Source organism: Theobroma umbraticum, unplaced genomic scaffold (assembly GCF_002168275.2).
Source record: "Theobroma umbraticum cultivar Fairchild unplaced genomic scaffold, ASM216827v3 scaffold_30.0, whole genome shotgun sequence".
In the NCBI taxonomy this organism is placed as follows: Eukaryota; Viridiplantae; Streptophyta; class Magnoliopsida; order Malvales; family Malvaceae; genus Theobroma; species Theobroma umbraticum.
Window position 1 is genome coordinate 11245384 of NW_018397254.1, and position 25209 is coordinate 11270592.

The window sequence follows — 25209 nt, forward strand, 5'->3', positions numbered from 1 at the left end:
TCTTTTTTTTTTGGCCTCTCCAGTCCATGTTGATTTGCAGATTCGGTTGGTAACAAACTGACAATTAGATAATCTACATGCACGCCTCTAACCAAATCCAGTCCTCAAATAAGTCCTATCTACTAAACATGAACCTTAGTGTGCTTAATTTCCCGGATGAGGCCCCGCTCTTGTTGCCCTTTCCGCCAAATTTCATGGGGAAGAAGCCCATAACGCCCATAACGCGTTAGAACCTGGCTACAGCAGGAGCAGAAGAAGGAGGAAACATTATTGAAACAAAAGCCCCGCTGAAGAAGTAAGGACCTGTTTGAGGCTATAGAGAAGGACATTGACTCCATCAAGGCTGCAGAAATGAATGATCTCTTTTCTAGTTCATTCAAAAAATACTCGGACCTCAAGCAACAAGCCTACTCGGACAACTTGGAGGCTGCTGGTGAGGCTTGGAAAGAGACTGTGAACCTTGACAAGTTCTTTGAAGATGTAGACAATGTCAAGGATGATATGGGAGTGGTTAAGCAGCTCTACAAGAGGTTGCAAGAATCAAATGAAGAGACCAAAACTGCTCAGAATGCTAAAGCCATGAAAGATCTTCGAGCTCAAATGGACTCTGATGTTGAGCAGGTCTTGAAACGGGTCAAAGTCATTAAAGGGAAACTTGAAGCACTTGAAAGATCAAATGCCGCTCATCAGAAACTTCCAGGGTGCGGTCCAGGATCATCTGCTTATCGAACCAGGACATCTGTAGTTAGTGGCTTAGGCAATACACTAAAAGATATGATGGATGATTTTCAGGGGTTGAGAGCAAAAATGACAGCAGAATATAAAGAAACAGTTGAGAGAAGATATTTTACGGTAACAGGACAGAAAGCAGATGAAGAAATGATCGAAAACCTGATAGCAAGCGGGCAAAGTGAAACGTTCTTTCAATATCAAGGCCGAGGACAGATTCTGGATACAATTTCAGAGATACAAGAGAGGCACGACGCCATTAAGGAAATTGAAAAGAACTTGGTTGAGCTTCACCAACTGTTTCTGGACATGGCTGTCCTGGTGGAGGCACAAGGGCTGCAACTGAATGACATCGAGAGCCATGTGGCTCATGCCAGTTCCTTTGTTGTGCGAGGGACTGAGCAGCTTGAGGTAGCTAAGGAATATCAGAAAAGTTCAAGGAAATGGGGCTGCGTTGCTATTGTTCTTGGCGTCTTTCTCGTTGTTATTATCTTATTTCCAGTTCTATCATCAACCATAATTAAGAACACATAGAGTTACGAAATGCTTGTCCCGAATTGGATTCAGTCTTCCTTGAAGAAGCGCAATGCAGGAGCCCACTTTTCCAATTATTTGGCTGCAGTTGTTTTATGAGCAGTTTCTTTCCTTGATTTTCTTCTTTAACATCCAGTGTTTTTCAAGTCATTTTATTGCCATGGGTGAAAATATATTCTGCATAGCTTCATAACATGGACACAGACAGAATTAAGATTAGTCATTTTAGTCATGTGATTTCTTCTTCCTTCCAGGAATCATGGGTTTTTTTTGTTTACTGTCAGATCATGATTAATTAGAAACTTAAATGTCTTCCTTCTTTAGGTTTGAGTACTTGGCTAATTGTTTATTTCCCTCACTCTTCTGATTTAAGTAATTGTCATGTTGCTGTATAAACATTGGCAAATCCAGATTGAACCTTTACCACGAAGCCAGAACTGCTTTAGGCTCCGTTTGATACAACTATGGTAGAGAGAGGAGAATGCAAATGTAAAATGTCTTACTCCCTTAAACACTGTTGGTTTATAAAATACTTTATATTCATATAAATTATTTTCCTTTCAAACGAAAAAAGGGTTAATGAGTGAAATCTTTATAATGTTTTTTTATACTACCAATTGAATTAATACGTAAGAAAAACAGAATTAGAACTATATATAATTTAAATTAAGTTCCAAAATAACATTGAATAGAATGTAACACTTACAAGTAAAAATAAATTACATTTCATTTGTTAACAAAATTCAAAATTTTAATTTTCAGTTCTAAAATAAAATTATTTTTTACTTTTGCATCTCACTACATTTTATGCATTTTATACGTCAGTAAATTAAAACCCTCAATTTATTGGCCAAAGCGAAAACTAAAAATCTCTAATTAATTGGAAACATAAACATAAAAATATGTTAACGCACCCTTTTAGGTGTTTCACCAGTTTCAACTGGTAATGCGATCCAAACGGTGTCGTTGGGTATCCCATTTCTCCAAACAATAGCCGATTTCTTCCCCGTCTTCCACTGCCAGTTCCATTGTAATTTGTAAACCGTCATCGACTCCCTTTCGCTCCCTCCCTCTTAACCCTAGACAGAGAAAAGGGGAAAAAGCAACGACTCAGATGGCTACTTTGGCAGCGATTGCAGCTCGTAGAGCAGCGACTCTAGCTCGAACACCGACTCCTTCTCAAGCCGCTTCTCTTATTCCTCGCCGTGGTCTCGCCGGCGCCGCAGGCATTCTCCATCTAACTATTTGCATATTTTTATTTTCAATTTATATTTATCTTCAATAAATGTGAAATTTTCTTGCCAATAGCTTCAATGTTAATCTCATTTAACGTTACATCATATTTGTAACTAAAGGATCAAAGAAGTGAAGATCATATTTTTACAGAACATTTCTTGAACTGTTCTGGTTTTTTTTTTTTTGGCAGATCACCACGGACCTCCAAAGGTTAATTTTTGGCAAGACCCAATGAGCCCATCTAAATGGAAAGAAGAGCATGTCAGTGTGTTTCTTTCATGCTTTCTATTTGAGCTTTGCCCTTCGTTTTCTTACCCTAGTTCTAGGTTTTTCTTTTCGTGTTCTTTTACTTTGCAGATCGGGAAATTGGGTTAGATTTAATTTACCTAATTTAAGCCCTCTCCTTGCGGAATGTGGCATTTCATTCATTTCAAGTTAAAATTTTGTTGAATTTGAGCAGTAATTATGTCACAGCATATAATCTGATGTTTTAATCGTTATAGTTTGCAAGTTTATAGGCGCTGTTTTTGAATCAGTGTAATGCATATTGGTGAAGAAACATATGTAGCAGCAAGTAGAGAAGGCGTGACTGTGGAAACCGTCTTGACTTATTTTTATGGTTTTGCAGTTTGTGATTGTCTCTTTATCTGGTTGGGGTCTGCTTATCTTTAGTGGATACAAGTTCTTCACTAAAGGCAAAGGCAAGAAGGAAGAGGTAATATCTAATGAACTTTGCTTATCATCATATGGGGAGACTTCTGTGATTCGTGATGTGATCTCCATTATGGAATAGCTGTCTGGAATGTCTATCACAAATATTGGCTAAGCTTGACGTGTGTTGTGATTTCTGTACTGAGTCGGACATAACCAATTTATATGGAGATATTTCAACCTCAGATTACTATGTTCTTTGATATTTACAATTTTAAACTGCCTAAAATTATTTCATGATAAAATTTGCAAGTTTAAATAGGTTAAGGTCATTCTATCACATTAATTCTTGGTGCACTCAGTCACTTTGATTAGCATATATGAGATTGTGTGCATGTTTCAGGTCTCAAATGCAGTTAATGTTCTCCATTGATATTCCATTTCTTGATGGTCTTGTGGATGAGCCTATGTTATCAAGCATATAATGAGTTGTTAGTGGAATGTGGGTGCATAGCAATTTGTAAAAACAGGCTGGAATTTCAAGCATGCTAGCGGATGTTCTGTTTTTGTTGTATATGTATTCTGGCTTCTCCACTCAGTTTAGTTTCTGTTTTGTTGCAGAACCTGGCGGAAGCAGCACAATGATGAGGTTGGAGCTTTTATTTTTTAAGAATATTCCCAATAATAATGTGTTTTGCTGGAACGTTCATGTTCTTGGATATGTTTATTTTGGCAAATTATTCTGTTTTCCTGTTCATCATTTCTTTTTCTCTCAGAGAATGATGAGTGACTAAACTTGGAGGTCAGTTATTAATCAGTGAACAAACAGCCTGTTTCGTTGGCTTGTCCCTTCTTTAATGGGATGTAACCATTTTTAAGATCCAAACTCAATTGATGGATTTGACAAGTTAATGAGCTATGCTTTTGTGCATATCCTGATTGGCCTTATGATAATCAATTAATTCTGATGGAGAATATAAAAGTAGTGAGCAATCTTTAGTTTTTTAGTTTAATATCCTTGTTTATTTTGATCAATAGTTTTGAACTTAAGATTAGTAACATGTGATAGATTTGATCTTATATCAATAGCAGGAATTTTATGTAATGCTTGGATTTCAGCTTTTAATATGGGTTACTGTTTTTGCTTCTAGTCCCAAGCCGGAAACTGGAGGGATTCACAAAGCAAAATTTTCAGGGAGCTTAGCGTACTATGCTATTATTGGCCATGTTAGTGTTCGTCCAGTAACTGGTGTTTCTTTAGATTTATTGAACTAGAATGCTAGAAAAAAGATAACGATGTGAAATGCAAATGCATATATATAGGGTAGAAAGAGATGGGGGATGATTGTTTTGAAGTCCTGGGTTGGAAGTTGGGACCATTAAGAGGGATGACTGCTTGTATGAATGAGAAACCAAGTTAGGGGAGACGAAGACTGCTTAATCATCCATTTCAAAACTCATACAAATGTCACTCAGAAAAGAAAGAAAGAAAACCATACCAGGTGATAAGCTACATAGATGTCCACGGTATAGTAAGCAATAATACCCGTGGATTTAAATATTCTATTCTATTACTTTATGTTGGAAAGAAAAGGTTAATATTTTTTACTTGAGAATTGAGATGCCTTTTTGGAGGTACGGTGCAAATAGGTGTTCCGCTGTGCATAAAAATGATCATAATCCTCCTAGCTCCAGCTTGGTTCGATAACTTTTTAAACCTTCACATGATCCTCTATTATTACAGTCTGCCTAAGTTTCATCTTTCCCTGTCACCGACGATATATTCCGGCTCATGCCAAGAAATTTTAGGCATTAACCATGGCGCTATTTTTCTTTTCATGAAATCTAGTCAGTAATTGGAATTCATAACAAATCTCTATAAAAGATTTTTACTTTGTCCACTTCTTCCAGGTATTTGCTTTGCATATCTGTTCTCTCTTGGTAGGAATGTAGGATATCCAAAATTAAAACCACATGTTTGACCACGATGGAATATAGTGATTATCACCTATTTGGGAGGATCAGCCTTTTTCTTCTCCATTTAAATCTAAACATAGTTACTGCTAAAAGCAAAGACAAATTAATTACTGATGTAAGAGCAAGACAGGTATTTGAAAGCTCTACAACTAGGACAGAACAAAAGTTCTGTTGATTAAAACTCGGACTCATCGGTTTCCTCCTTGTACCCCTCTTTTTCTTCCGAATCAGACATAAAGTCGCTGGAAAGGTCACCATTAGCTGCTTCTGTCTCTGGTTCTTGTTTATCTGCAACCTCCGTATCCTCTTCCATGTCATCTTTGACAACGGGATTAAGTTCGGGTTTCTTCTCCAGTTCCTTGACCTCCCTGCTCTTCATATTCTGTTTGATGTGACTGGCAGCTTCTTCAACTTTCAGCTGCTTGACATGATGTGTATAATTACTGGCTTCGGCATTGACACCTTTTTTCTCTGGTACTTCCCTGGCGAGAAATTTATCAGGGTATCTTGACATTGCGTTCTCTCCCTCCACCTCACGACTTGTCTCTGCGCTCACTTTTCTTTGTTTCACATCCTCAGTGTCTTCAGAGTTCTGGCGCTTCAGAAAATTAACTTTTGTCAAATCCATTTCCTTCCTCATACCTGCTTCTGTTGCTTCTCTTTCCGCTTTCCCCTCGTTAGAAACTACTCCCCCTTCACTGCTTCTTGCTTCATCTTTATCTGCTTTTGAAAATCTTCTACTTCTCATGCTTGCCACTCCATCTAGCTCAGAATTTACATTCTTCTTCAGGAACCTATTCCTAGCAAGAATTCTCCATCTTTTCCCCTTTGCTCTGCTTAAATGGTCAAATCTCCCTGACAATCCTGAAATTCTAGAATTGTCATCTATTCCGAGTTTCCTTCCACCTTCGTAAGTTCCTTGGAGTTTTTGACTCTCACCTTCTGGGCGGGGATTTTTAAGTTCTCCAAGCTGCCCGGCGTTGGTAATTTTCAGTCCTTGTTCATCCATGTCATTGATTGTTTCAGTGGCATTCGCATGATTCATTTCCCCATTCATTCTAGAAGTACCTGTATATTGAGAATACTCATTTCCCATTTCTCCAGCGGCTCCCTCATTTCTGGCTTTTTCTTCCAAACTTACCGGTTTCTGCAGTTGTCCTGCACCAGCCATGTCCATTCTAAAAGTAGTCTCACCCTTTTTCTTGCTTCCATCTTCAACCTCTTCTCCATTGTGTTCCTCTTGAGAAAAATTGAATTTAATCTCACTTCTGTCCTGATCTTTTGTGGAATCGTCACCATCCTTGTATGCAGTAGATTCATGTACTCGGCCACCCTCCTCTTGGCTGAACTCTGTCTTTTCCTTTTCTTCCATACTTCCTGTAACTGTTACATTTACTGGCAGATTTGATTTGTCATCAGTACTCACGGACCAAACTCTAACTGGGGATTTAAGACGGTGTTTCAAGACCTCGATTTCAGCCTCCTTTTGCTCCAAAGTTGCTGTTAGAGCTAAGACCTGAGGATTTTCTTTCCCTGAATCAACGTGTTTCTCTTGTAGCACTATAATCTCGTTTTGTTTCTCCTCCAGTGCAGACTCCATGGTCTTTTGTTCATCTTTAAGGGAATCAATTGCAGATTGCATCTCCAAGAGCCTATGGTCAAGCTCCATTTTTTGGTTTCTAAGGAAGTATATCTTTGCTTTCGTCTCTTCAGCTTCCCTTTTCATTTCTTTCGTGTATTCTCTTTCCTTCTGTGATAGAAAAGAATGCAACAGTGTTAATATTTACAACCTTAATAGTGTTGAAAACATCTATTTTATTTAACACCTAAATGTTTTCCTCTCTGTTTGGTATGTTAGGTGTATATATGTCCTAAAAATAATAATTATATGAACGTGTACACGTGTTTGTTGTAAAAAGGAAGAGAAGAGTGAAGAAAATGCATAAATGGTTAATTAATTTATTAAGTTTTTATATTAGTTATTAAAGTAATATAGAGCCTAAGTGTTGGAACTTCCCAACAAGTTACTCGACTAATCTCTTATGTTAATCACTAAAGGTGTGGTCTCAAGTTTATATTTTCTCTAGAACAACTTAATTAGTAGATCAGTTAGTCAATTAAGTGAGCAAGTAATCTCTGGAAAAAACAAGTTAGTCGACTATTATAATAGAACTAAACACAAAAAAAAAATTATAAATAGTTTATAGAAGCATTAACAACAATATCTAACAATCAAATGACCCAAAAACTCTCTCATTCTTCATCTTGCCTATAATTTTCCAGATTAACTTCCAAGTGAGTTCAATAGAATTTCAGAAATGCAGCCTTTGAGTGTCTATTCTTTTAAGCATTTCTATCGTGGAGATACTGTTTCCAAGAGGCCATCTGCATCCTTAAGATAGCTTCCTAGAAGTGTCTTTGTGTAAAATCTACTCTAAATCTTGATTGCACGTATACACACATATATACAACAAATTAAGGATACCAGTCTTCTCCAATGGAGTTTGATGAGTCTTGTTGTGTTCATGACGCGGAGAATTGTATCTAAAATAAGACATGGAATAAAATCTAGAAAGTTGTCTTTTGAATTCAGTTTTTGGAAGACAATGAGAGAGATGTAGTTGCCTGCAATTCTTCTTCCTAGTTCAAGCTTGGAACATGATAACTTTTTCCGACTTCTTGCTTCAGCGATTTTGCATTCTAACAAATGCAAGTACGTTTGAAAAGCAAAAAAAAAAAAAAAAGGGCAAGTGCTACGAAAGGGCAAGATACTTCTTCACAGAACTAGCTAGGTTTGGTTCTTCTCATTTGAGACGTTATCACATAATTAGAGAGATGATCAAGTGTAGTGATATAAAGATTAAGCATGTACCCAAAAAGGATAATTTGGCAAATCTTTTTACTAAAACTCTGTCCAAGCGATCACCACATGGGAGGTATGGGTATTAAATACATAAATGATTGACTTTAGTACAAATGAGAGATTGATAGTATAGATGTATGTCCTACAAGCCAATTGGATTGGTTGTATAAACAAAGTTAATTGCTTTGTGCATTTAAAGTCCATGAAATGAATATGCCGTGCAAAAAATAAAAAAATTATAAAGAGTCAAATTATAAAATTGTTATTGCATCAAAACATCACTTCTAAATTGTTCTTAATTGATACTCTATCAAGACCGAAGATTGATAAAAACTAAGAAACTAGCACTTGTGATGTTTCTTACCGGTGAAGTAAATAATTGATTTTATAGATTAAAATATAAAGAGAACATGTGGATGCTTACTATAAGAATAAGTTCTTTGAATATGATCCACCATAAAAATTTCATTTGGTAATTCACTCAAATGCCTATAAAAATATTCTCATATGCTAGTTGTGTAAATGATTCTTAGACTTGAGATAATTAGGTAATTTTATGTGGAGATTGCTATACTTTGATACTAACTTAAGTAGTCCTAACCAAAAATTTACAATGTAATAGATATTGAAAATAACATGGAACACATGAAACATAAATGAATGGTCAATAATAATTCATCATCCTAAGTGATATTAAGTGAAATATCTCATTATTTCTTGACATGTCTTACTTAAAAAAATTCCTTAACCAAGATAGAATGAAGATATGAAAAATGATTTTTTTTTTCAAATTTCAGTTAAGTGTTAAAGAACAAATTTCAAGAACTAAAATGATTAGGACAAATGAAGAGTAGACATGACAAACTTCTTTGGAAAATGAGTTTTTGTGAATTACATTGATAGTTTGAGCACTAAGGATTAAGTCAAACTTCTTTGACTCTTCTTAATATTTAAGTAGTTATGATAAATTGCTAAATGTCAATATTGATTTATAAATATAAACTTATCAATTTGGAAATTGATGATAAATGCAAAAGAATTTGATTCATTTAATCTTAATAATTCATTTTAGAGTATAATTTATATTTACTTGCTAACATTTTTTTTTTTGAAATTTTACTTACTAATATGTTAAGAAGTCACACACATAAAAAATAATAAAATAAAATATAAAATGTGATAATTAAATTGAATTTAATTATAAAGAAATTTAGACTTCAAAAGATTTAATTGAAAAAATAAGATTAAGTCAAAGACAATTTTGTAATTAACATAAATGTTATGTTATATTTAAAGTTGCTTATAAATATATATTTCCATAATACTTAAAAAAAACCTCTAAACTATTCAAAAAAATTCAAATAAACTCTTATTTTTTTATTACTTCAATCAAACTCTTATATTTTTATTTTGAATCAAAAAAGCTTTTATGATTAATAGTTTATTATTAATCAAAATATTATTTATTATTTTTATATCATATAACGTTGACGGTGATATATTAACATATTATAACATTGGCATGTTAATATACAACACAGTATATATTCAGCTTTGTGTTTGCATCATTGCATGTATATGCACATCTACATGCTTAGCATATGCGTAAAATAAAAAACATATGGAAACAAACTGTCCAGGAAACTTAAAGACAGGGAAGGACGTATGTATCAAAACTTTGGAATTATGCTACTCCTTGGATTTAACAGTACTGAAGTTGGAGGAAACTATACGTGAAAAATGTGAAATTTTATATCAGCACACAAATTTATTAATTACTAGCTAGGGCAAGATTTATTATCTTTCATTCCCAAAAATTACATGCTCTGCATTTGTACTCTGTTGTAGACTTACGGCAAACAAAGAAAACTAGGCTATAAGACATTTAATTTAGACAGATTAAGAGCGAAGAGATTTTAATGTTTAAGCTCAGCCAAGTAGTAGCTAGTTGCGGTATAGCCTTTGGGCCAGGAGATGAAACCTGAAAAGAAAATCCTAGTGGCGATCACATGGCAAGACTTGCATCTCACTAAAATTTGTGAAAATGTCAAACCCATCATTAAAGTTGGAGGAGTTTGCTCTCTAAATACGCAACGTTGGCAATGAACGATGCACCTTGAAGAGTATTTGCAAGAGCCCATGAGACTCCTCATTCCCAATATCTTAAGAATTTTATTTGTTCAATAAGGCATGGACCTAATATATAGTTTTCCCATGCATCATTGGCTACGAATGGCCTTCACGATTGCACAATGCACGAGATATGGTGTTTCATTAAACATTGTAAATTCCTCCATGAATCGCAGAAAGAAAGTTTATTTTTTCGGTTTAAAATCAGATCGACGTTACCCCTTTAAAAATAAAAAGAGAGAGAAACCTACGTTACCCTCTTGGATCGTCAAAACAAAAACAAAAGAGAAAATGCATGATGCTTCTGATTTGTCACTGAAAGAGAGTGACACGTTACAAGTAACATGCATGCATGGTGGAGAGAGAAAGAAAGTAAAACCTGCAACAGGAGCTGAAGAGAAATGAGCTGACGGTTCTTGTCTTCGACAAGGAGGTTGAAGATGCGTCTCTCCCTGAGCTTGTGCAGCACCATAACACCAAGCAATGCAGCCCCAAATGCCACAAGTAGCATCAAGCCATATGGTCGTCCCCTGTTGCTGTTTCCGTTTCGTTTATGAGATACTCCTCCCATCGCCATCTTTCCTTTTTCTTTCTCCCCTCTACCTGTTGGCAGAAAAAGAAATAAAAAGAAAGAATCGGGCCACTCTGTCCTTTTTGTGGACTAAGATGTTTAAAAGGAGAGCTGGCGTTGGTTGTTGCTTGTCATGTAAAAAAAACCATGCAACTATTCTATTTTTCTCTCTCTCACTGGAGCGGAGTTCACAAGGTCGGTTGGAGAAGCATGGGAGCTGTTTCCAGGCGCTGATTCTGGAGACTTAGGCATTATTTTCAAGTTTCAATGTTCCCCTCTTTATTTTACCACAATATCCTCCACTGTTGTTGAAGTCGCAAGCAAATTGCCAGGTTTTGAGGGTTACTCTCCTACCAGCTAGTCACACCAAGCCACATATATAGCCTTGCAGCAAGCAAAAGAAGGGGTTGTGCATTGCCATTATAGCCCTTGTTTTTCACCTGACGACTTAAAAAACCAATCAAACCAAAGCAAAGCTTGTTAGTTGTGACACACAAACTGTACCTAAGTTGTTGAACCAAATAATTGTTTCCTTAATTAACCCTCTAATTCTACTTAAGTATCTGCAGTCCTACCATTCTTAAATTTTGATGTTCTCTTTGTGGAATCATTCTTCAAACAAATCATACAACAGTCACTCATTTTTGTTATGATGGTCTTCAATTCTAAATAGAGTTTGACTAGGATAATTTAATTTTAGTTAGATTAGTATATTTTGCTAAAATACAAGAAGACTTCAATAAATTAATTTTTTGATATTATGAAAATTTATTAATTAATCGAAATATTATTTAATTAATAATTTAATAATTTAATAATTTATATATTAATTAATAAAAATTAATTTATCAAGATATTTTTTATTTTTTTAAGCATTGAACTTAATACATGTATTGCATATTGTAATTATATGAATATTAGCTAAATATTAAATTACAAATTATTATTATTTACGACAAGTAAATTATTTAGAATGTCCTGGGAAATAACAAAGAAGATAAAATTAAAGGCGATAATTCTATATTGAAATTTATCTTGCACAAAGATGCACTTAAAGTAGCAATTACATTGCATAATTTTCTCTATAATATGAGAACATTATATCAAAACTTTTTAATGCATTAAGAAAAGTTAAAGATGAGGTTCAAGAAAATATCAATTTTAAGAAAAAATAAGTAATATTATAATTATTTTTACAAAGCTCTCCTGATTAAGTTATGCATTTATATAATTTAATGTATAAGGAGATTGATTATTTATATATCAAGTGGAATCTCTGTATTTTTTTAAAATGTGTTATTTTATAAATTTAACGAATTATTAATTTATCATGTTAGTTTCAAGTCAAAATCAATCAAAACTATTATTTAATCAAAATTATTAATTTATTGAGTATTAATTCATAAAAATTTTATTATAAGTCTTTACTATCCTTAAGTTTGAGAGAGTTTGATAAACACCTAAATATAAAGAGAGTAATTTAAGTTTAAGTGGGATAGTGGTAAGTTTAAAATTATTCTTATAATTTCTTTAATAAAATTTTCTCTTTCACTATGCCTTTGATGTAAGTTATCAAAAGGTTCCATACTTAATTTATTTTATTCTATTAATATGGTAAAATCTTTACGAATTCTTTTGATGTTATCTGTTATTTTCACAATAATTTCTCTCTTAATACATTTTTTATGCTTAAATTAAACTGAAATTTCCAATTTTACCGGTACAAAGAAAGGTGGCTTTTCTTAATTAAATTTTCCTGAGTAGAAAAATCCATCCAAAACACAACAAAGCTCGTAAGAGTATAAGTCCAAGCCAGCCCATATAAGTAGTTAACGCCCTTCCACCCCATTGAACATCCTAATTCCCTCACACACAAAAGAAAAAAGAAAAAAAAAAAACTTGAACACCCAAATTTGGCGTTCGTACGACCGAAAGATTCCTCTTCCATGGACTCAGCCGAAGATATTTTCGATTCATCGCTAAATCTAGAAGAAACCCATTATCAAGAAGGTTACGAAGAAGGCTACAAACACGGCATAGCAACCGGTAAAGAAGAGGCAAGGCACGTGGGTCTTAAAACGGGCTTCGAAACAGGCGAAGAGCTCGGTTTCTACAGGGGCTGCGTCGATGTGTGGAGCTCCGCCATCCAAATCGACCCGACTCGGTTTTCCACTCGGGTCCAAAAGGGTATAAAGCAAATGGGGGAATTGATCGAAAAATACCCAGTTGTGGATCCGGAGAATGAAAGCGTCCAAGAAATAATGGAAGCTTTGAGGCTTAAGTTTAGGGTTATCCGTGCAGCTTTGGGTGTTAAATTGGAATATGATGGGAACCCAAAACCCAAGGACATCGAATTTTGATTTGACATATTATTTAGGTATTGTAATTGCCACGTATCAAATGTTCTTGGGTTTTTGCTTTTTGTATAAGGATTGCGTAACAAATTTTTTGTTGAATCTCAAAGCCAATTATCTAAGCAGCCGTATTTTTTTCTGTATAAGGGAAGAGGAGTAATTAACCTTGGCAAATATACACCAATAATGTCGTTAAGCAGCTGTATGATTAGTATCCATATCAAGCACTTGATCCTGACTTCTTCTTTGATTGCAACCCAGTTTTTCATAAATCATTGAGTTGGCCTTGCCCCATATTTTAAGTAGTGCTAAAAGTTTCAAGCTTGATCCGTTCTCCTGTATGTTTGCATCCCCCTTTTTTTTTTTTTTCAGTTTGTCCTACATATTTTTCCCGTCTGGTTTCAATTGTAAGCAAACTGATTGTAGTTGATTGTTTGCAGACTTTGTGGTCCCCACTCCCCATAAACTATGGCTCCAGATATTCCTTTTATCTCATTTCATTATCTCTATCAATATAACCTTCTATTTTTTGGCAGCTCTTACAAGCTGAAAGAGGACCAGAAAACATATGTTGAACAAGATGCTGGCTTGTGGGAAGGTGTACATTTCTGAAAGCCGAAACAGAGCAGCTTTAGAGTTGATAGAACGAGCTGCTGCGAAGCTATTCCCTGAGGCTGCTATTGTGAACAAGTTTGTAGATGTGACTTACAATAGAGTTGGTTATACGGTTGTCTCCAGATTGACTCCAGAACCATCGCAAGATTCATTTCCTCTGAATGGTGCAGTGTTTGCCATTGTTAAGGCTGCTTTGGAAACCATCGACTTGGAGTTGCATTCTGGGACTCATCCTCGACTTGGAGTTGTTGATCATATATGTTTTCACCCCTTGGGACAAACTACCTTGGACCAGGCAGCTGCAATTGCAAAGTCCTTGGCAGCAGATATAGGCTCCAAACTTCAAGGTTTCTGCCTTTTGAACCAAACGTCATGTAGATGTTGCCATTACTAGTGTTAAAGTAGTAACTGGAACTCTTAAGAAATGATTACGCAAAAAATTTTGTTGGCTTGCCATATTGATGTGAATAGTGAGTTTATGACTATCCCGGAGCCTGGAAGGATTCCCTTTTTTTTAATAAACTATTCTGTAAGATTACAGTCAGGCAGAGTAAACACAGATTTAAAGTTGGCATTTTTTTGTTACTTTAGCATAGTTTTTTTGGTCTTTTTAAATGACTGCAACGAACAATTGCACAATCTCTTTCCCTCTGGAGTAGGCCAGAGGCATGGTCTGCACGGTACTAACTGTGGAGAGTTCCTCTTTCCACATCGGAGCTGTAACATCCAATCAATATGGATTTTTCTAGATTTTCTTTACTGATTTAGTATCATTGTATCATCTTTGTCACCTCGCCCATCTTTATTGGAAGTTGAAAAATGGTCTCTTGGAATCAAAGTTTTGTGTATAAAGAAACTGCATTTTCCTGAGACTTCCTATGTGTGCATTATCTTTTCAAGTTACATGGGATTGTGATTTTTTTTTGGGTGGTGATAATTATTTAAGCTAATATTATTTATTTGTCTGCTCCTAAAAAATTTTACCCTATGTATTGCTGATGACCTTAAATGGTAACTGCAGTACCTACATTTCTTTATGGAGCTGCCAATGAAGGGGGAAGATTGCTTGATTCAATCAGAAGAGAACTGGGTTATTTCAAGCCTAACCCTGGCGGTGTTCAATGGTCCGGAGGGACAAGATCAGAGTCCTTGCCCCTGAAGCCTGATGCAGGTCCAGCTCAAGTGTCTTCAGCAAAAGGTGCTATTATAATTGGGGCAAGCCATTGGGTTGGTAACTACAACGTCCCTGTGCTCTCAACTGATATCGCTGCTGTTCGTAGAATTGCTAAACAAGTGAGTGAGAGAGGAGGTGGACTTCCTTCAGTGCAAGCCATGGGACTTGCACATGATGATGGTGTGACTGAGGTGGCCTGTAATTTGTTGGAACCAAGTAAAGTTGGAGGAGATAGAGTTCAGCTTGAAGTTGAGAGGCTTGCAAAGGAAGAGGGTTTGAGTGTAGGGAAGGGGTATTTCACTGATCTTTCACAGGACAAGATAATTGAAAGTTACATTAAATTGAGTTCTTCCTAACTATCGGATGAAATATGGTCTTGGAGGTATTTTTGTTCTAATCATGTATCTCATGTTTTCCTGCAATTCTGTTGCGTCATAAATTTGTTGTGATCCTATGAACAATAACATTCGTCACTTACATTTGCAAGACTGCCGGTTGTTTGACAATTTGTTTCTCTTCTGTTCAGGTTATGAAATTGCAGTTGTTATAAAACGAGAGACAGCAGAACGCAAGTATTCTTTTAGATGACTAGGGTCTGAAGTTTAAGTCAGAAGTTAATTAATTTTGTTGGTGCTATTAAATATTCAGACATGCTGATGAACTTCACCATATCAGAGTAATGTTACAACCATATCACTTTTAAATTTCATCTTACCTTTTTTTTTTGCAAAGAGAGAAATGCTTGTTCCTGTGTGAAGGGGAGAGTTGTTTAGAAATTTTGCTACATTCTTGCAATCAAAATTATTAGTGATGGAAGAGGTGCAACAGTCAGATTTATGCTTGCAGTATTCATGGGCTAGTGCGTTCCGCATGATTGAACCTTAAATAAGATATTGATTTCACAGGTGGATTAGAAATATTATGCTAACCATTTTTAACACTTAAAAGCTTTAAGTGCAAAATGAAGGGGAATATGTTAGGTTTCTTGTCAAGTTGAAGCCTTGATGGGCAGAACAGAAGAAAAGATTGTCTAACACCTTTACATTACAAGCCAGCTACCCAAGCTGTGCAGACCAAAAGATTGTTTAAATTTTCCGATGTATTACAAAGACAATAGATCCCTAGCACTTACAATGCTTTTTTCTTCCTTTTCGAATTTATAGTTAAAAGTTATGAAGGGTGGAGAGGGGTAAGGGAGGATATGAACTTTGCATGTAATATTATAGGACAACATTTAGCTGGATATTGTGATTATCCAAGACTCAATGATTTGGGTAATGAATCACCTGTGGTTAACTGGGTTTCAAAAGTACCCATCATTAAACTAATTATCATTTCATTAATCTTGATTATTTTGTTCTAATGTGTTATGCAAACATCATGCAAAAATTAATGCAACTGATCAATGTAAATATGCAGTACATGGATAGACATTCCTCTCTGAAGTTTACTTCAAATATTACTTCATCTTGCTTGCTTGCTTTCAGAACAAGATGACAGGCGCTGTACAGTCAACAAGCATGACAGTGATAGTATTGTTGAATTATCTGTTCTGTATACATAGTTTTAGTCGGTTGGCAGGTTAGTGAAATAAGGAATTGCATTCAACGTCAGAAAAGAAGACTTAAACTACACGATCCTTATCTTCACCTGGAATATTAATGTCAGATATTTGACAGGAGCTGTTCATCCTTTATAAAAGTCTAACCATTCTTGTCCTTTCCCAATTCAACTTATTCCATTTAATTGAGTTGTAATATGGTTGAAGATGATTTCAGATTGGAAAGGAAGCATAATTTGCATCCCAAACAACCACTTGTCAGACTTGCTCTCGCTAAAATGATCAGCTCTAAGCTCCAAGCAACTCAAATAATGAGTACATGCCAAGACAAGGCGTACGTACTCGAGAATCATGATCAATAATAATAATAAAAAATATCTTTAATGTGTGAAGTAGATTGGTCAGAGTCACATGTCTTTCGATTAAAAGACTCACCAAACTCTATCCACGTCTATGTGCTCTCCTGTCAACCCGTGGGCACTTAATTTTATTTCGGTCATCCGCGTATTGTACAGGAAGGGGGTGAAGCGGAGCCGTTTCTGACCTCCTCGGATACCATTTTCGTACCCGAAAACGTATGCCGAAAGCCACGGTTTTGGATGCGTCTGGTTTGGGTTTTTTCCTCTGATGTGACACCCATGGCCTATTCATTTTTATTAACATCTGTGGCATTTGGAGCACCAATTGCAATTCATTTCTTTCTTTTAAATCATTTGTGTCTCGTATAAAATCTATTAAAATATTTATATAAAATTCACATTTATAAACAATCTCTCTCTCTCTCTCTCTCTCTATATATATATATATATAATTATTAGGATTATAATAATAAATTTGGCAGGAAAAAAACGTTTTTGTTTATCTCTATGGATGAGGATTTTGTGTCAGACTTGTTATGGAACAAGTATCTTTGTATGCTGCTCTCCAAATGTCCACATGCTGAGTCATAAGTAGAGATGCAAGCATTTTTTCAAAACAAATTATAGTCAATGATGTCATGTGCATCATATAAGGATTTGTCTCCGGAGTCCTGAGAAGAAGGCTTCAACTGGCAAGATAAAGAGGCAAGCCCCCTTTGGCTCTTGTAGTATTTGCTAGGTGCTAAGGTGTTTGATTGGGAAAGTTAGGGGTTGAAGATGAGAAACCAAGAGCAGAGGGATGGAATGGATCTTAGCTCAAGTTGCAAGGTAAGGCCCTGCTGTTTCTAACTCCACATTGACCACACATCACTACATCTCTTCGCCTTTTTCTTGGGAAATGCTGGGAGGAGACCAGAGGTAGGTGGTTTAATTAAAAGGCATGTATTCTTTGTTGTTCATGAGACAACAGGGTGATTTACTGTTTCCGCTTTGGAAAAGAGAAACAGATGATCGGTGATTTACTAATTCTTTTTCCAGCCCATCCCTCCCTTCCTCCTCCTGGTTTTTTCAGTTTCCAGCGTATCCAATTCAATTGTGAGCCTTAACTATTAATTGGTTCTAGCTATGGAATTTTCAATTCCATGCTGAATTTTGCTACTCAGGACAGCATTTTTTCCCCTAAAACAGGGTTAACCATTCGTGGAAAAGACCCATGAATCTTATGCATTTCACTCTAATTTTACGGTTTCATGTATAATTTGTAACTGGTAGGAGATACTATTGCAACGTATGATAAACATTTCTAGAAAACAAACTTGGCCTCCACTTAGCTGGACCTGATCTAAATCAAACTCACAAAGCTTTCCGTCTGCTTTAAAAGAACATAATCTAAGGTTTTGTGATAAGTTTCTCCTTTTTTTCACCAGAACACAAAGGCTGCAAATCAATCCATGCTGCTATGCTGCAAGATCTTTTTCTCTGAATCACGTAACCGTGCAGCACTTGATGCCATAGAAAGAGCTGCAAGGCTAGACCCAGAAACTGTCGTTGTGAACAAATTTGAGGATCGAGCGTACAACAGGAGCCGCTACACTCTTGTTTCATATGTTGTTCATGACAGCACTGGTAATGCTATTTATAGCCCCTTGCAACGAACTGTCCTGACCATGGTTGAGGCTGCTTATGGAGCCATAAACCTTGAGCTGCATTCTGGCGCACACCCTCGGCTCGGCGTGGTTGATGACATTGTTTTGCATCCCTTGGCTCGGTCATCCTTAGATGAAGCAGCTTGGCTTGCTAAGGCGGTCGCCGCAGACATTGGCAACATATTGCAAGGTTGCTCCAATTCTGCTATTTAAATTGTGGTTATTTCATCCAAAATTCCTTGTTGCAAAAGGATCCATTCATAATGAAATTCAAATTTCAAGACATTTCATATTCTGTCCTGAATTTATCATTTTATTTTGATGTTGTCGCAGTGCCAGTTTTTCTCTACGGTGCAGCACATCCAACAGGCAAGGCCCTGGACACCATCAGGAGGGAGCTTGGTTACTTCAGGCCCAATTTCATGGGCAATCAATGGGCTGGATGGACTATGCCTGAAATTCTCTCCGAAAAGCCCGATGAAGGCCCAACCAGCGTATCTCGTGCTAGAGGCATCACCATGATCGGGGCATGCCCATGGGTTGGACTGTACAACGTGCCTATCATGTCTACAGATGTCTCCGTCGCTCGCCAAATTGCTAGGATGGTGAGTGCCCGAGGCGGCGGGCTCCCGACAGTGCAAACACTGGGCCTTGTACATGGTGAGGACTCCACCGAGATAGCTTGCATGCTTCTGGAGCCTAACCGGATTGGAGCGGACAGGGTCCAGTCCCGGGTTGAGATGCTGGCAGCCCAACAAGGTTTGGATGTGGAACAGGGCTATTTCACTGATTCTTCACCTGAAATGATTCTTGATAAGTATCTAAACCTAATTTCCGCTGACAGAGCTTAATCGAACCAAGGGTGCAATTGACACTTCACATAAATGTTGTATTGCATAAAACTTTTAACCTCGTACAACTTGTATTTAATTTAAGCCATTCTCAGCTGAGTTTTTGTACTGTGTTTAGGCCTACAACCCCAAAAGCTGCATACTTGAGGATATTCTGTCCGTTGCGTTGTAACAGTCTATTTATTTACACAAATTATATTCAAAAATTTGGAAATATGTTGGAGAGTAGACAATGTTATAAGCTTGAATGTTCATTTTCGTATGTGAAGAAACAAAAATTTTTTCTGCCACCCTTATGACAATTATGAAGTATGAATCCAGCCATTTACACTTGGGGTTATCCGACTCTTTACCACCATCATGAACACTGCTTCTTCCGAAAATCCTCAGATAGTAGCGTCTTTAGGAGTTCCTGCAGCCTCTCAGCACCAGGGCCTGGCCTAAACACAGAATCATCACCACGCACATAACATGGGTCAGCTCCACCTTCTGAACTCCCGACACACCATGCTCCAGGCGCAAAACGGCCAGTACGGCCCAAAAGCTCTTTATCAATTTTGTCCAACACTGGATCATTCTTATGGAACTTCCGAGCAAATGGCGCCTTGCTTGTCACCATTTTGTCAAAGTATTTCATTGACAACGAGATTGGATGTTGCTTTGGAGGACTGTCCCAAGCAATGTAGTGGAGATCATGGCTTATTGCAGTGCCACGAAATTCGTCAGTGTTGCAAATAACAGTATGGAAGTACCCTTCTGGAGAGGAAACGAAATTTGTATAGTACATAAGCATGGTTCGTGGGAGATTATCCCATCCCCATATACAATACTCAACAAAAGTTCTAGTAAGTGCTACCCACGCAGAACCTGCACACAGAACAAAGGCAAAACAAGCATTTAAAATTTTTTTCATACATTGAGACATCTAGTTCCGGATTTAAATGAATAAAAAATGCAATGTTATCTTGTTAATATGCATATTGAAAAGTGAAAAAAAGCTCAGACAAGGAGGCCAGCAAAGTCAGAAAAATAAAACAATCCAAACTCCACATTTAAAATCCCCAAGAGACTTTGCTAGGAAGCTCATGGGAAATGTTCAGAAGGTTTGGTTATTCAGATCAGCATTCAACCCTAGAGAAGAAATTATGGGAGATAGAGAAGTAAATAATGATTCTTGAAGCTCTGAGTAGTCGGTAGATGATTTAAGATGTACTATCTTAACCAATTTATGGGCAGGATTCTAAGTGAATGATTTCTTTGTGGTATTTAAACTTTCCCAATAGGCTGAAACTGAAAGAACTCAAGACCCAGGGGAGCAAACTGATAAGAGAGATTCTCCTATTTGTTATTCCCAGAAAGAGAAGGAAGTTTCATCAGTTTCTTTTAAAGATGTAGTGGATTAAGTTACAGCTAAATAACAGCTATAGTTCAAAATAATTAAATGCCAGTTCAATTAAATGTATAAAACATTTAGGATAAATCACGACGACATATTGACCTCTAGCACTGCTGACAAGAAACTGAAAGGACTGCAGTACTTCACCAAGTTGATTTGCGATGAGTTAGCTGTGACACTTATAAGCAGTCACTATAAAAGAGCATATGACAAAAAGATATGTCCTCCATCGCTGGTCTCACCCACCTAAAATCTACTCTCCTTCCTCTCAATGGTCCATGTAGAACATCAAGCATTTAGTTAAATAGGATTTGAAGCAGCAGTGAGAGAGCCAGCTGCTTGGAAATTTCCCATGCAGCTTGGTCAAGCTGATGCCAAAGCAGTAAGCAATCATTGAGTGTTAGGAGTTAGGTTAAGGCTCAAGTAGGTTGGCTTAGCCAAACTTCAAGCAATAGCAAGTTTAAGGTGATCTTTCAACCTTTCCTATAGTCTCTGGCAAAAGCAATGGATGGAGAAATCAGAAAGTGACACACAAGAAGAATGATGGAGTACACCCTCATGTTTGCAACTATAAGCACTTAAAGCCTGATTGTAGGCTCTAGCCCCAGGCAAAAACATTGCTTTAATAGTTTTTACTCTGAAAATCAACGGCTAATTGAACTTTAATTAGGCCAGGAAGGAATTCTAACATAGAAGACTTGATTCTAAAATGCAAAAAGAAGTTTCTTTCTCCAAGCAATAACTTGTGGTTTGGGCCAACCCACAACACTCAGTGAGACCATTCCATTCCAGCATTTACTACAAGCAAAGCAAATGCAACTTAAGTCTTAAGCTCAAAAGACGAAATAGTATACAAGAGCCTTTTTTGGAACATTAACTTCAGCTGATACCAGATCAGGCTTAAGACAAAAACTACTATTTGGGATTTCATGATAACACGATTAACATAAATGAATTATGACCTTTAATATAACAAAAGGTGGATGGCAAACAATCTACCTATGATTAGAGAAAGTCTTGGGTATGGTGTGCTAAAAAAAAACAATAAAGTAGAAATGATAACCAACCTGTATATAACTTGAAAGATGTGGGCAGTGATCGGCGTTGTGTGGTCCAAGCAATGTCAGACTTTTTGGACAAGTAAAGGCCTGGATCAACAATGATTGGTTTTGCTCTCTGGTTCCTGCAAAAGCACAGAAATACACATTTAAACAGGTGACATTAGGGAATACAAAGAGCAATATTCGAGAGTAGCGAATATACTAGGCATTAATCTTACAGCTTCCAACCAGTAATCTGCATATGTTCAATGAAATTGAGATTTCTTGACAAATTGGAGAAAACATGTAGCAAATCTGCACAATCGGAACACATATCAGATATTCTTCAGCACACAAGCAACAGAACTCTAAGTTTCTGAAAACACTCCAAAACTCAATAACAAATGCATGTCATAATGATAAAAAGAAACATATTGATGGAACTCTTTCAAACATTGAAACCCATAAATGAACCTAACATTATTGTTCAAGTGGCAATCATTCGAGCACTCAGACGTCTCTCAAATAGGCCTATGCAAAGGCCAGGTAGCAGAAATTCACAAAAGAGGCAAGCTAATGTCTAAAAACACAGTCAAAGATGCATAAGAAAATCTCATGCAATTATGTTGATTAAGCAGACCTGCAGAAGCTCCATTGTAGAAGTCAGCTCATTCAAAAAGTCTCTAGGGTTGAGTGCAATCTAAAACTCATTAGACAATTGATTGAACCCCCTCATAAAATCATTTTCAGTAGAACTTAAGATAAAAATTTCCATACTCTTTAAAATTCAATTTCAAAGTCTAGACCTTAACTTAAAACTTCCCCTAGAATCAGGAAAGTAGCTCAAAAGGGCCATATATATGCATAACCAAGTTTATTTGTATTATAATTGCTGTAAAGAATTCACGTACATTGTGAGAAAAAAAAAGGTGGTAGCAAGCAAAGTTCTCAGACCAATTTAGAGCTAAATTTCATGCTATATGCATAGTAATGTTCCTAAATACATTGAACCTATAGAAAAGCCCTCATAATGACGAAAAGACAAGATAGCAACAATAGCAACAGCCTTGATAATGAAAAGATAAAGAGAAAAAGTCTTGAGCACTAACCATCTTGAGTCACAAGGGGATAATCTGAGGCACTAAGGTTCAGAAACCAATCCCACTCCAAGCTCTCCTTCAACAGTATTGCAATTGCTTGAAGGGTGCAAGCAATCATTGTAGGACCTTTGTATGTTACCAAGTTAGATTGTGCCATTACGCGCACATTCTCCACTTCACGAAAAGTTGGATCACCCTTCACCATATTTGTCAATTCCAACCTTTCACGGGGAGGAGCCTCAAGATCCAAATGCAAAACATACTGATTTCTTGGATGGTACACTGCCTGCAAGGTCCTCATCATCCTATGACTATCTCCCTTTGTCCCTGAAATAAGATATGCTAGTCTAGGTGCTTCCACATTTGAATAGCCACTTGTGTTAAACGATTTCTTCAAATCTGATTCTACAAAATACCCACTAGAGTCCTCCGCTCTTGCAAAGGAAATAAGGTCAAATGGCAACTGGTCTCCACCATAAGGAGCATTGAACAACCCAAAAATGGCAGATAAAAACAACGTAATCGATACAAGTAAGCTTGCAAGAAATGGAATAATCCATTTTCTATCACTAAACACCCTTCCCGAATGAGAATTGACATTTTTCCTCACACTTGTCAATGGGTTTCTCATCAACACCAGTTTCCTGTAGAGCTTTCTCATTTTGGGTAATAAAACCCAAAATCTTCAGGCCTCCAGGTTAGGTCACGAACCCAAGATACGTGAAGAATCAAGCACAACGCACCAATGTTACTAAGAAATAGGGCCAAAAAGAAGCAGGGAGGTCCGGAAAGAGAACCAAAACCGCCTTCTTAAGTGTATGAAAAACATTTAACCTGAGGCCTAGTTTTCTTCAGAAGAAAGCATGGGTTTCAAGCAAAAAGATCATTTCATTGATATGAAGTAGAGAAGTATCAATACAAAAAAGAACCCAAATTCCATATGAAGATATAAATAACCAGAGAATGGGTTTAAAAAGAAGGACATTCAAGAGAAGTTTGCGGTAGAAGCTCAACGTTGGTTAATCAACTCAAAAATAGCACACCAAATGCAAATTGGGGAAAGATATTTACAGGCTAATACAGCATGAAACAGTAACCGACACAAAAGAATTCAAGAAAAAAGTGTAACAGTCAGATTTAGCATGCAGTAAATAGAAAGCAGCTTTCTGCCCCTAAACTGCCCCCAGATCTAATTACGAATCAATCCCAGAATATCGAGAATTAAGAAACAGAAAAGAAAATATACTTAGAGTCTAAGTTTTCAGATACTTCAGATACACGAGAGTTCAAAAGGGAGAGGTACAGCAGCTTACTTTGAAACAAAAATGACCCAGAAAAGGATATGAAGAAAGTGATGAGGAAATATAAGTGCTTACTCAATAGAGAACGATTGTGAGACAGAAGAAGAAAAAAAGTTGAAGCTTTTACTTCAACAGCTTCTGAGCTTTGAGATTGAAAATGAAACAGAGAAACTAGGGATATCGAGAGAGAGAAAGAGAGAGAAAGAAAGAGGTGATCGAGATTTCAGCTTTGATTTGCTGCTTTGCTTTCATTGATGGCAAAAACATGGATTTAATGCTTTAGTTTTTTGCTGGAGTGAAGATTATTCACGTAAAGTAATCCATGTGGTTACCACTGTTGTACTCTCCCAGAATACGCGTGAATTGCACTTCCCAACAACTCTCCACCCAATCACCAAACTACGCTGCCCTTTGCGAGTGGGGATTATAAACAACCGAAGAAGATCTTCTTATACAAAACACCGTCAACTGCGGGCAACTTCCGCTTAAAATTTTTTGAGGCAGTTTTGAACTCTGAACAGTGTTGTCTCTGTTGCGCGGCGTTGGTGCATTAAATTGATGTGAGCCCCACGAAGAAGGCTTGCCTACACGGCTACACCAACCTTTAGATTCTGCACACGTGGCAATGTTATCATATCATAATACAAGTCAGATTGTGCAGGGGGCGTGTGGACCATCGGATTTGAAGGAAGGCAGAGCCGAGGCTGGATTTTTTCTTTTCTTTTTAAGTAATAGGGGAAAGAATAAAACAAATTTAATTACATCCCTTATACGCCTAAACAAGCGAAAATTCTGCCTTGAAGAAGAATTTCTTATTCTTGATGCCTAGTATTATTTTTCACGTACATCAATACATTTACAGTGGAAAGTCCCTACAGTCTCTACACATTAAACGATGAATGAACTAAAGGATTTAATCAAATCTCTACTTAATGCTTATAAATTGTAATACGTCTGTGGCCATATAAGTCGTGGAGATAGTAAGGAATATTCAGACAAGTTGACTATGGAGATGGTAGCAATATTCCTTTTTTATTGAATGCGATCAATCAATTACGGTTGAATAATAGTAATTGATTGAATGTAGTAGCAAACAAGTTTCGACCAATCTGACCATCCTG

The 25209-nt window shown here is 36.6% G+C and overlaps 6 protein-coding genes and 1 pseudogene across 7 annotated transcripts; 5 read left to right on the plus strand and 2 right to left on the minus strand.

Moving 5' to 3' along the window:
• Positions 1 to 348: 348 nt before the first annotated feature.
• LOC110422838 (syntaxin-124 pseudogene) lies at positions 349 to 1477 on the plus strand (annotated as a pseudogene).
• Positions 1478 to 2216: 739 nt separating this feature from the next.
• Positions 2217 to 4069, plus strand: LOC110417902 (uncharacterized). The gene is made up of 4 exons (XM_021430499.2): positions 2217 to 2489; positions 2690 to 2760; positions 3128 to 3214; positions 3772 to 4069. The coding sequence occupies exons 1-4, from the start codon at positions 2378 to 2380 to the stop codon at positions 3793 to 3795; spliced, it is 294 nt and encodes a 97-aa protein (XP_021286174.1). The 5' UTR covers positions 2217 to 2377; the 3' UTR covers positions 3796 to 4069.
• A 1233-nt stretch (positions 4070 to 5302) lies between these two features.
• LOC110427598 (uncharacterized) lies at positions 5303 to 10691 on the minus strand. Its single transcript, XM_089782696.1, has 3 exons — positions 10500 to 10691; positions 5500 to 6877; positions 5303 to 5445 (listed from the first exon to the last, which is right to left on the minus strand). The coding sequence occupies exons 1-3, from the start codon at positions 10689 to 10691 to the stop codon at positions 5303 to 5305; spliced, it is 1713 nt and encodes a 570-aa protein (XP_089638822.1).
• A 1831-nt stretch (positions 10692 to 12522) lies between these two features.
• On the plus strand, positions 12523 to 13051 carry LOC110427660 (uncharacterized). The gene has a single exon (XM_021443213.2). It carries the CDS (start codon positions 12638 to 12640, stop codon positions 13049 to 13051), a length of 414 nt encoding a protein of 137 aa, XP_021298888.1. The 5' UTR covers positions 12523 to 12637.
• Positions 13052 to 13613: 562 nt separating this feature from the next.
• LOC110427651 (formiminotransferase cyclodeaminase-like protein) lies at positions 13614 to 15543 on the plus strand. Its single transcript, XM_021443201.2, has 3 exons — positions 13614 to 14007; positions 14682 to 15216; positions 15361 to 15543. The coding sequence occupies exons 1-2, from the start codon at positions 13614 to 13616 to the stop codon at positions 15188 to 15190; spliced, it is 903 nt and encodes a 300-aa protein (XP_021298876.1). The 3' UTR covers positions 15191 to 15216; positions 15361 to 15543.
• Positions 15544 to 17220: 1677 nt separating this feature from the next.
• On the plus strand, positions 17221 to 19467 carry LOC110413857 (formiminotransferase cyclodeaminase-like protein). Of its 2 annotated transcripts, none has more exons than XM_021424892.2 (3): positions 17221 to 17582; positions 18182 to 18590; positions 18734 to 19467. In XM_021424892.2, the coding sequence occupies exons 1-3, from the start codon at positions 17532 to 17534 to the stop codon at positions 19249 to 19251; spliced, it is 978 nt and encodes a 325-aa protein (XP_021280567.1). In that variant the 5' UTR covers positions 17221 to 17531; the 3' UTR covers positions 19252 to 19467. The 2 variants fall into 2 exon arrangements, with proteins under 2 accessions (XP_021280567.1, XP_021280643.1); XM_021424968.2 differs by having other exon boundaries at positions 17532 to 17672.
• Positions 19468 to 19476: 9 nt separating this feature from the next.
• LOC110413777 (beta-glucuronosyltransferase GlcAT14A-like) lies at positions 19477 to 24483 on the minus strand. Its single transcript, XM_021424769.1, has 4 exons — positions 22797 to 24483; positions 21927 to 22002; positions 21715 to 21830; positions 19477 to 20118 (listed from the first exon to the last, which is right to left on the minus strand). The coding sequence occupies exons 1-4, from the start codon at positions 23446 to 23448 to the stop codon at positions 19610 to 19612; spliced, it is 1353 nt and encodes a 450-aa protein (XP_021280444.1). The 5' UTR covers positions 23449 to 24483; the 3' UTR covers positions 19477 to 19609.
• Positions 24484 to 25209: the final 726 nt, after the last annotated feature.

Coding starts and splice junctions, on each gene's coding strand:
- LOC110427651 (XM_021443201.2), top strand. CDS start 13,614: ATGTTGAACAAGATGCTGGCTTGTGGGAAGGTGTACATTTCTGAAAGC. Junction 14,008..14,681: donor TATAGGCTCCAAACTTCAAG/GTTTCTGCCTTT, acceptor TGGTAACTGCAG/TACCTACATTTCTTTATGGA.
- LOC110427660 (XM_021443213.2), top strand. CDS start 12,638: ATGGACTCAGCCGAAGATATTTTCGATTCATCGCTAAATCTAGAAGAA.
- LOC110417902 (XM_021430499.2), top strand. CDS start 2,378: ATGGCTACTTTGGCAGCGATTGCAGCTCGTAGAGCAGCGACTCTAGCT. Junction 2,761..3,127: donor CTAAATGGAAAGAAGAGCAT/GTCAGTGTGTTT, acceptor ATGGTTTTGCAG/TTTGTGATTGTCTCTTTATC. Junction 3,215..3,771: donor GCAAAGGCAAGAAGGAAGAG/GTAATATCTAAT, acceptor GTTTTGTTGCAG/AACCTGGCGGAAGCAGCACA.
- LOC110413857 (XM_021424892.2), top strand. CDS start 17,532: ATGAGAAACCAAGAGCAGAGGGATGGAATGGATCTTAGCTCAAGTTGC. Junction 17,583..18,181: donor ATCTTAGCTCAAGTTGCAAG/GTAAGGCCCTGC, acceptor TTTTTTCACCAG/AACACAAAGGCTGCAAATCA. Junction 18,591..18,733: donor CATTGGCAACATATTGCAAG/GTTGCTCCAATT, acceptor ATGTTGTCGCAG/TGCCAGTTTTTCTCTACGGT.
- LOC110427598 (XM_089782696.1), bottom strand. CDS start 10,691: ATGGGAGGAGTATCTCATAAACGAAACGGAAACAGCAACAGGGGACGA. Junction 6,878..10,499: donor CTCTTCAGCTCCTGTTGCAG/GTTTTACTTTCT, acceptor TTTCTATCACAG/AAGGAAAGAGAATACACGAA. Junction 5,446..5,499: donor CATCAAACAGAATATGAAGA/GCAGGGAGGTCA, acceptor CCGTTGTCAAAG/ATGACATGGAAGAGGATACG.
- LOC110413777 (XM_021424769.1), bottom strand. CDS start 23,448: ATGAGAAAGCTCTACAGGAAACTGGTGTTGATGAGAAACCCATTGACA. Junction 22,003..22,796: donor TCCCCTTGTGACTCAAGATG/GTTAGTGCTCAA, acceptor CCGATTGTGCAG/ATTTGCTACATGTTTTCTCC. Junction 20,119..21,714: donor ATCTTTCAAGTTATATACAG/GTTGGTTATCAT, acceptor TTCTGTGTGCAG/GTTCTGCGTGGGTAGCACTT.